Source organism: Solanum stenotomum, chromosome 6, assembly GCF_019186545.1.
Source record: "Solanum stenotomum isolate F172 chromosome 6, ASM1918654v1, whole genome shotgun sequence".
Classification (NCBI taxonomy): domain Eukaryota; kingdom Viridiplantae; phylum Streptophyta; class Magnoliopsida; order Solanales; family Solanaceae; genus Solanum; species Solanum stenotomum.
Genome location: NC_064287.1, coordinates 35366936 through 35377934, shown reverse-complemented (window position 1 = coordinate 35377934; position 10999 = coordinate 35366936). Strand labels below are relative to the sequence as shown.

The 10999-nt window shown below is 34.4% G+C and overlaps 1 protein-coding gene across 1 annotated transcript in view; it reads right to left on the bottom strand.

The window, feature by feature from the left end:
- Positions 1–499: 499 nt before the first annotated feature.
- LOC125868691 (uncharacterized) overlaps positions 500–10999 on the bottom strand; it is a 17978-nt gene continuing 7478 nt past the window's right edge. The window contains exon 5 of the mRNA XM_049549283.1: positions 500–699. Coding sequence (XP_049405240.1) covers positions 500–699 — 200 coding nt within the window. The remainder of the gene's footprint in view (positions 700–10999) is intronic.

The window sequence follows — 10999 nt, the reverse complement described above, 5'->3', positions numbered from 1 at the left end:
ATGTAGGAAACTTGATACCGGGGTCTGACCATAATTTCCCAATGTCTGTACTAAATCCCGTCAAAAAGATGAAGATGTGGTCGGTCAAAATTAGATTGTCAATTTTCTTTGTTCCTGATCTCATTTATCGACCCTACCCAAAGAAAGAGACAGTTGTTGACACTCAATTTTGATCCTCCATAATATAGATTAATCTTTGAGCTTCTTTAATTTCAAACAATTTTAAATCATATATATAGAGAGAGATAGAGAGAGGTATTTTCAAGTTATTTTTTAATTAATTTTGTCATTTTTATAATTTTAAATTAATATGTATGTTTTTAAAATTAAGAAATTCATTAATTAATTAATATTAATTTGTCTTATTCAATATTTAGCTGGATTCACTAATTAATTCAATTTGACTAAATTCTTAGTTTACTTGGTCAAAATTGCAATCAATATAGCCATCTTGTAAATGCAAAATGTAGTCTCTTCACCCATCTTTTAAACCCTCTTTTCAGCCAGGTTTTAAGACCAAACCAGCCCAAAAACAGCCCAGCAATTTCGATTCATACAGCAGCTCATTTCTTCCCAGATCCATCGATACATACACATCTACATACACCCTCGTATAGTAACCAGTACGATCCCTCGTGTCGTCTTCCTCACGGGGTCGACAACCAGTACAAGCTCCAGAAACGCGGGCTTGTCCTTTCCCTTATCCATTTGTACAAGGACGTTGGAGACTCGTTGAACAATCCCGTTGCCTCTTCTTCCTTCTCTCAAGATCAAATGGATGCTATTCTCAATCGGTTGAGAACTGTACAAGATTAGTACAAATCCAGCTCATCCCAGCCTTATCCAAGGTTTTGAATTTCAAATTCCATTCGAATTTCCACTCACATTTCCCCCAATTATGACCTAATCTTCCTTCTATAAAACCTCCCTTTCCTTCACTTTTTACAGAAGCCTCTTTTGGATGGGAGACGCAAAATTTATATTCAAGACGAAAAAGACGAAAACACTCTCATAATCTAACTAAATCTATTTTAAGAAAAAAGGTTTGTGGGTTTTGAGTATTGTTTGGGATTCAAAAGCTATCTCTGGCCGTTCGTGGTAGTTAAATAGTTCCCTTTCATTAAGCCATAATTTAATGTAGAGAAGTTCCCAAAACCCTCTTATTTTCTACACTATTCTTGGGGAGAGGGAAGTCAATTTAGGGAATTCTCTTACAGCTTTTTTCACCACTTTCTTCGGCAAAGGTTTGTGAATTACAACCTTAACTTGTAAATTGATTATTAAGTCTTAGAATCTAGAGGGTTATTCTTGGGGGGAGGGTTTTAAACTTGCATTAATGATGGAAAGAACCAATGTGGGGTAGAATGATCATGAATTTTCTTGGGGTTAAGGATTTGGTAACAATCTGGATTATTTCGTTTTCATTGTTATTTTGACCAAGAACAAGACTAGGCAGTTCAAAAAAGGTAAGCTCGACTTCTTTAGAGTTCCCAAGGCTTGATTTATTATTTTCCAAAGTATGTAATGTGAGAATGTTAACTGTTGTTTAGTATTATGTGCAATGCGGAGGGGGAAATTGGAAGGTTAATGTGAAATGATATCGTGTGGTAATCTCATGCAATGAACTTGGTTATCTACTTACGGTTTTAAGTTGGTTGTTCATTGTGATTGTGATTCTGATTGTTGTTTGTGATTGATAGTTGGCTTGAGTACCACGCTCGTACATGATGATGATACTAATGGTTGGCTTGGATATATACCACTCATGGTATGAATCGTTGGTCAAGGTACCGCACCGGTACACTAACAATTTGTGTTTTGGTGTTCCATGAGAGGACCAGGTATGTGCATTTTTTGATCATGTGAGACATGTTTCATGCATTGGTTAATTTAAGGTTTGTGATTGGGAATTTGTATCACGTTGTGACCATTGATATGTGTTGGCTTGTATTAATGCACTATAGTTACCTGTTCACATTCATAGTTTGGAACTCGCCGTCGTATGATCTTACCTGTACACAGTGTTTGTGTATTGATACTGCACTTGCTCCTTTCTTATTGAGTATAAGGCTTATTTAGACGACTTGTTCGAGACCTCAATTGAGAGACTCGTGACTTTGAATTCAAGGGTGAGCTACTCTTCCAAGTGACCATGGGTTCTTCTCTATTTATTTGTCAAACTATTCAGACTTGGACATTTCTTAGACTTTAGTTTATTATTTTCTTACCTGGGGTTGCATCCCCTTTATTTCAGATACTTTAGAGTTTTTGTACTATGAATTTCAGTTTCTAGGTTGTTAAATTCCAAAAGATTTTGTTAAATGATTGAGTTTATTGAAATTTGATCCTTTAATTATTTTAAACCATTTTCGTAGCATTTTATATCAGGACTTGTTTCTTAAATTGGTTTGATGCGTTATGTTTGGGTTGATAGTTGGTTCTCCCATCGGTGGGTTAGTGTGGGTGCCAATCACGGTGGGTCAGGATCGTAACGTTCGTACCTCAAGGAGAACATAGTGTTGGAATTAGTTTTCGGTTTTATTGTTTGGATATAAGGGTTGATTTTTTTACCCATTTTCCAATTTGGATTTTGTGACATCATATGGGTATCCTTTTTTTCATTTTGACGCGTAGTTTATATTTCTGATAACATGTCAGGGGGAAACTTCTGAGTTATAGTTTGTGTTGCGATGAAATTTGAGGTAGCGATTAACCTTTTTTAGACTTAGCTTTGTTAGATTCTATATATTACAGGTTTTGTGATCGTTAGGAAAAATTGTCTAGTAGAATTATGCTTAAAATGATCCTTATGTATGAATTGTCCATTTTAAAAAATTTAGAGTTGTTTTGGTTGCTTAACCCTTAGTGTAGGTTGATCTTAACATTGATTGAAATAGAGCCTTTAGAATACTCTAGGGGGTTTAAATTTAATTATAAACATTGTTTTTTTTCTTATTTGGTGTATCCTTATGATTTACTTTGATGGTTGTATCTTTTTCTCTTTTATTGACTGCCAGGATTTCTTATGTACTTTGGAAGGAGCTTTACCATGTTTGTGCATGATATAAATGTGTTCAAGCTTTATGTATTTCTGATTAGCATGCATTCATGTTTGATAATAGCATGAGTTGGAGGCAAAAAAAATATTGGTTTTCATTTTTTAAAACTTTTATGCCATGATTTTTATTGGATTTGAGCTTTGTAGGAGCATATTACTAATTAATTGATGGAAAACTTGGGTGTTTTTGAAATCTTGCATCATTTTCGTTGGACATCAACTTTTAGAGAGATTGTATCGTAAATTTGTTGGTTTTCTTATTTTGAAGCATATGTTTACTGATATTGTATAATAAGCTACAGTGGCCCACAAATTGAATTTTTGGTTTTAGTATTATCTCATTTGTAGTTGAGTTAATGCGGGTATGCAAAATGTCTCTCGGAGACTACAAGGTGCCAAACAAGGCAAATGCCTTTTTACTTTATGCATTGGCCACATGTGCATTAGCTCATCCCATAATTTATGGCAATTTCTAATAGACTTGTGTGTAGTGTGTTTTTCGATATTATTATTATCTTCACCCTCTTTTCTTGTTAGAATGACTTTCTAGGGTAACTTTTAACTCATAGTGTTAGCGCTATCATGCTTCTTATACTATATAGTATCTTTCTGAGTTCGGTCGGACTATGGTGCCTACTGAGTACCAATATTTTGACTCATACTTGACTCTTACATTTTTTTTGATATTGCGCCTAGTACGAGCCATCCTCATTGATACCTGATCGTTCGAGGCCTTTTTTGTTTGGATCATGGTGAGCTCTTTGCATCCGACGACTTTCTACTTTTTTCTTTTTGTGTTGTCTATATATTTTGTATTTTGTTACAAGGACTTGGTGTATGCTGTTCTTGTCTGTGATCCTATAGCCATTTGTCGTTTACTGCGTTTCACCTCTCACAGTATTTTCTTGATGTTATTGTCTCCTTTGTTGATTATGCACTTTTCTCTTATTGGATACTATGTCCTATATAATGTTTCCTCTTCTTTTACTTGGGTTGTCGTACTTGAGCTGAGGGTCCTCCGGAAATAGCCTCTCTACCTCCATGAGGTAGTGGTAAGGTCTGCGTACACTCTACCCTCCCCAGACCCCACTTAGTGGGATTTCACTGGGTATGTTGTTGTTGTTGTTGACTTGGTGTATGCTCCCTTTATGTAGTTTAGACGTTCTTGTAATTGTGATACCGGGTCTAGTGTTAAGCTTATTTTTCTATCTTTAATTCTTTTGGTACCTTGTTGTATATTTTATACCATTTTATATATATTTATGCTAGGAGTTCCCATTCTTATGTTATTTATTCCATGTTAGTTATTTTTAGTTTTTTTTTTTATCGCTAGTGATCTTGGGTTTTTGCTTGGCTACTAGGGGTTCATAGTAGGCACCATCATGATCTAATTGCGGGTCGTGACCTAAACACATGAACAAAAGCATGAAAAAAAGCATTCAAAAGTTACAAATTAAATTATGTACTTTATTTGTGATTTTCGAGTGGTTATTAAAAAATGTTCTTATTCGTGTAAAAATATATCATCTAATTTAGTGAATTATTGACAATTTTTTTCTAGCTTTAATAACCTGACTTGATAAGTAGAATTAACTATATCTTATTGCTTTCAATATAATCTTATTTAATTATTGCTAAATAACAAGACTTTTATTTTAGAAGTCTTTTAATTTTTTTCTTAATAAACTGTAATAGAGATAGATAAGTCTTATAAATAAATTAATTGTTTTATGAGTATCTTTCACAATGAAACACAAAATAAATGGTAGATATATTTTAATTATATCTTTATATATATCTTGCTAAAACAGGTGTTTATGCGAATTTTTTTTAATCACTTGTTGGTGCCTACATGTTTCTCTTTATTTTTATGTAAAGCGTGTTTTTTTGGAGAAGTGAGAAGTGAATGAGTGAGGAATCAAAGATTTTTCATTCTTGTTTCAATTTGGTTTCTCTAGTTTCGGTTAAAACTCTATGGTTCACGTTAATTAGTGAAACTACTTCTATCATTATCACAATTTCTACTTTTGTCTCAAAGAATTAATATTTTTTTTCTATGCTTCCATAGAAAGGAATTAATTCTTTATTAGACTGTGGTTAATATTTGTTGACTTTCTTTTAATCATCTGCTATTTCATTTAGGATATCTCTCGATCTCTTTCTCTTCTGTATTGTTCTCTTTCTTTTTCACATTCTCCTCTCACCACCGACAAGATCCAACTATCGTCGGCACTAATTTTGCCAAAAAGTATGGTTAGTACATATGCATTTCATATTTGTCCAGTAAAGACTAGATAGGGCGCTTCCAGTCATTTCCGGCGACTTAAGCCGTTTCTAGCGACCTCCAACCATTTATGGCGACCTCCAACCATTTATGGCGACCTCTAGGGACATCCAACAACATACGACTTCCAGTCAGTTCCAGCGACTTAAGCCGTTTCTAGCAACCTCCAACCATTTATGGCGACCTCTAGGGACATCCAACAACATACGACGACTCCAATAAAGACAGATAGGGTTCCATCCATCCATTTTCGATGACTTCTAACCATTTTTTCAACCTCCGTGGACTTTCGACGACATCTAGAAATTCAAACGACATACAAATTTAATTAAGTTTCTTGCTATCTTCAACCTAGCGGCACTACCAGGTCTATCTCGATCTTCTGTTAATCTTGTTCTTTTAAGAATATATTAGTGACTCTATATCTCATCCTAACTATATCTTATTTAGAATTTAGTTGCACTATATGTTGTTCAAAGTATGTGAATTTCATAATCTTCCCCTGATTTCTCTCCACGCTATTGTATAGGTACTGCTAGTGTTAGTTTTATCAGTGTATTTACTAATTCATTGTATTTTTTGCTTCCCATTTAACTTTCTAAGGTAACTTTTAACTCTAGAAAGTTAAATGACAAGCAAAAAATACAATGAATTAGTTAATACACAGTGATAATACAAACACTAGCAGTACTTATACAATACTATGGAAAGAAATCAAGGGAAGATTATGAAATTCACAAACTTTGAACAACAGATAGTGGAATTAAGTTCTGAATAAGATATAGTTAGGTTAAGATATGGAGTCACTTATATTCTTCAAAGAGCAAGATCGAGATAGACCTAGTAGTGCTGCGAGGTTTAAAGACAACAAGAAACCTAAATTTGGGTGTCACTTGAATTGTTATATGTTGTTAAAGAGGTCACCATATATGGCTGGAGGTCGCAAAAAATGGTTGAAAGATGTCGGAAATGGTTGGAAGTTGCCCTATCTGGTCTTTACTGGAACGAATCTGTACTGATCACACTTTTTAGAAACAACAGTGCTAACGATAGTTGGATCTTCTCAGTGGTGAGAGAGAATATAAGGCGAAAAAGAAAGAGGACAATAGATGAGAGAAAAGAGATAGAGAGATTGCCAGAATGAAATAGCAGATGATTAAAAGAAAATCAACAAATATTAACTACTTCCTAATAAAGAATTAATTCATTTCTATGGAAGCACAAAAAAATATGTTAATTCTTTGTGACAAAACTAGAAATAGTGATAATGATAGAAGTAGTTTCATTAATTAACGTGAACCATAGAGTTTTCACCGAAAATAGAGAAATCAAATTGAAACAAAGATGGAAAATCTTTGATTCCTCACAAATTCACTTTTCACTTCTCCAAAAAAAAAAAAGAGAAACCAGTAGCCACCAACAAGCGATAAATTTTTTTCACATGAACACATGTTTTAACAAGTTATATGTAAAGATATAATTAGAAAAGATCTATAAATTTTTTGTGTCTTTCATATGACATATAAAAATATAAACAATGAATATATTTATAAATGTTTGAGTTTCATGTTTTAAACTATTTTTACCATAGTGTTGACTTCGATCATTATTTCATTGAGACGACATCTGTTGGTTGTTTCATTTTCTGGAAATACCATTTTTGGTAGGGTAGTATATTCACTTTGCACTGGCAAGACTCCAAATGAACCCGAAGGGTTCGTTCAGAAATTTGGATGTTTGTTCCAAGTTGTTGATGCACTCACTCCTTCGGTATGCCTGTTGCACCAGAAAAAGCAAGTGATGTTCGTAGGAAGCCACAACTACAGAGTTTGTTGCTCTAGCGTCATCTCTTCCACACTAGCAACAAAAGTCTGTAGGAGTTGCAATCAATGGGTGTTTCAAGTCACTTTCTCTTTATTTCCATATTACTGAAGGATTGTCCTCCATTGTTCGGCTCAGGTTAGAGGAGTTTTTACTCAATTATTGATCACTTCCCTTAATTCAAAGGTAAGTTTCTTCCCCATTTGTTTTCTAAATCGTATTTGTGCTTTAATTTATTGTCATTTTTGGTCTCAAATTCCTTAAATTCTATTTTCTTGAAAGTTAGCTTTTACGACCATTTGAGGTCAAAATTTTCCCTACTTTTCCCCCTATTTTGGGGCATGAGATTCGTTGTGATGACCCATTTGGGTTGTTATTGGTAGACCAATGGTAAAAAAATAAGGTCAAAATGCTTTTTGGGTACAAACTTAAAAATTCAAGGCTAGGCCAGTCTCAGACGAAATCTGAGCAAAGTGAGGTCTATAGAAATTCGAGAATATGTTGTGTGATATGTCTAAGATTGATTTATGTTTTCTAGTATCTAATACATTAAGGAACCCATAGAGCCTTTTAGAATGGAATTCAGGTGAGTAAATCTCCGGTATCAAACTTAGCATGAAGGGTTCGTAAAGAACATTAATGGTAAAAGGTGTGTTGCGAAATAGGGGCTTTTGGGGAGGTTTCTACTTTTCTGATTCCATGCAAGCCGTTATAACGAGTATCATGCTTCTATAGAGGGATGAGTTTTCACGCGCTATAGCGGGTTGGACCTCTATGGTGATGCTGCTAGAGTGGGTCGGGGAGGTATTGCAGGGTAAGTCGAGATTTAATGCAGAAAAGTTTCCAAAACCCTCTTATTTTCAGGACCTTGTTCTTGGGGAGAAGGAAGGCAATTCAGGGAATTCTTTTATAGTTTTTTTCACCATTTTCTTCGGCAAAGATATGTGAATTACTCTCTTAACTTGTAAATTGATTCTTAAGTCTTAAAATCTAGAGGGTTATTCTTGGGGGAGGGTTTTAAACTTGCATTAATGATGGAAAGAACCAATGTGGGGTAGAATGATCATGAATTTTCTTGGGGTTAAGGATTTGGTTATAATCTGGGTATTGTTAGGCGGTTATTGATTGAATATTTCGTTTTCATTATTATTTAGACCAAGAACAAGACAACAAAATTTAAAAAAGGTAAGCTCAACTTCTTTAGAGTTTTCTAGGCTTGATTTGAGGTAGGTAATGATTTATTATTTTCCAAAGTATGTAATGTGAGAATGTTAACTGCTGTGTAGTATTATGTGCAAGCATGTGAGGGAATCTGGAAGGTTAATGTGAAATGATATTGTGTGGTAATCTCATGCAATGAGCCTACTTGTCTACTTATGATTTCAAATTGGTTGTTCATTGTGATTGTGATTGATGGTTGGCTTGAGTACCACACTGGTACATGATACTAACAGTTGACTCGGATATATACCACTCATGGTCTGAATCATAACACTAGTTGGTCGAGGTACTCCACTAGTACACTAACCGTTTGTGTTTTGGTGCTCCACGAGAGGACCAAGTATGTGCATTTATCGATGATGTGAGACATGTTTCATGCATAGGTTAATTCAAGGTTTCTTATTGGGAACATGCATCATGTTGTGACCATTGATATATGTGTTGGCTTGAATTAATGTACTATAGTTACCTGTTTACATTCATATTTTGGAACTCATCATACGATCTTACTTGTTGTGTACTGATACTGCACTTGCTCCTTAATTATTGAGTATAAGGCATATTTAGGCGGCTTCTTCGAGACCTCAATTGAGAGACACATGACTTTGAATTCAAGGGTGAGATACTCTTCCAAGTGGCCATGGGTTCTTCTCTATTTATTTGTCAAACTATTCGGACTTGGTCATTTCTTAGACTTAGTTTATTGTTTTCTTACTTGGGGTTGCATCCCCTTTATTTCAGATACTTAAAGATTTTTTTTACTATCAATTTCAGTTTCTAGGGAGTTCAATTCTGCAAAAGATTTTGTTAAATGATTGAGTTTATGGAAATTTGATCCTTTAATTATTTTAAACCATTTTCGTAGCATTTGATATCATGACTTGTTTCTTAAATTTGTTGGATGCATTATGTTTGGGTTGGTAGTTGGTTCTCTCATCGCCGGAGGGGGGGGGGGTACCTCAAGGAGAACATAATGTTGGAGTTAGTTTTCAGTTTCATTGTTGAGGTCTAAGGGTTGATTCTTTTTACCCATTTTCCTATCTGGATTTTGTGACATCATATGGGTATCCTTTTTTCATTTTGATGCGTAATTTCTGTTTCTGATAGCATGTCAATTTCTATTTCTGATAGCATGTCACCGGGGGGGGGGGTTCTGAGCTATAGTTTGTGTTGCAGTGACATTTTGAGGTAGTGATTAACTTTTCTTAGACTTAGCTCTGTTAGATTCTATGTTTTATAGGTTTTGTGATCGTTAGGAAAAGTTGTCGAGTAGAATTATACTTAAAATGATCCTTATGTATGAATTGGTTATTTTCACAAATTTAGAGTTGTTTTGGTGGCTTAACCCTTAAGTGTAGGTTGATCTTAACCTTGACTTTATTAAAATAGAGCCTTTAGAATACTTTAGGGGGTTTAAATTTAATTATAAACATTGTTTTTTTCTTATTTAGTGTATCCTTATGATTTACTTTTGATGGTTGTATCTTTATCTCTTTTATTGAGATTGTGGTCCTGGGATAGTGAACTTGCACTGGCAGGATTTCCAGGTGAGTACATATGTACTGTGGAAGGAGCTTTACCATGTTTGTGTGTGATATAAATGTGTTCAAGTTTATGTATTTCTGATTAGTATGCATTCATATTTGATAATAGCATGAGTTGGAGGCAAAAAATGTTGCTTTTTATTGGATTTTAGCTCTGTTGGAGTGTATTATTAATTTATTGATGGAAAACATGGTCTTTTTGAAATCCTTCATTTTCGTTGGACATCAACTTTAAGGCAAATTCGGGCCTTGTTACTTTATGTGTTGGCCACATATGCATTACCTCATACCATATTTTATGGCCATTTTTAATAAACTTGTGTGTAGTGTGTTTTTCGATATTATTATTATCTTCATCCTCTTTTCTTGTTAGAATGACTTTCTAGGGTAACTTTTAACTCAGTGTTAGCGCTATCACGCTTCTTATACTATATAGTATCTTTTTGAGCTCGGTTGGCCTATGATTCCTGCTGAGTACCAATATTTTGATACTTACCCTTGGTTTTATCATATTTTCTAATATTGTGCCTAGTACGAGCAATCCTCATTGATACCTGATTGTTCGAGGCCCTTTTTGTTTGAATCATGATGAGCTCTTTGCGTCCGACGACTTTCTAGTTTTCTTTTTTATGTCCTGTCTATATATTTTGTATTTTGTTACAAAGACATGTGTTATGTAGTTCTCTTTCTGTATTTTAGATGCTTTTGTAATGGTGCACCAGGTTCAATGTTTATCTTTTGTATGTATTTATCTTTCTTTAATTCTTTTGGTACCTTGTTGTATATTTTAGGGAAAATGCATAAGTACCCTCCCAACCTATGCCTAAAATTTCAGAGACACTTATACTATACTAAGGTCCTATTATCCCTCTGAACTTATTAATATATAATTTTCTACTCCTTTTCGGTCTACGTGGCACTATCAACCAGATAGCTTGAAAAAATTGTCAATACGCATAGGGCCCAGAAGATAGTGCCATGTAGTTCGAAAACGGATAGAAAATTATTTATAAAATAAGTTCGGGTGGGGGGGGGGGAATAGTACCTTAGTATAGTATAAGTGTCTCTGAG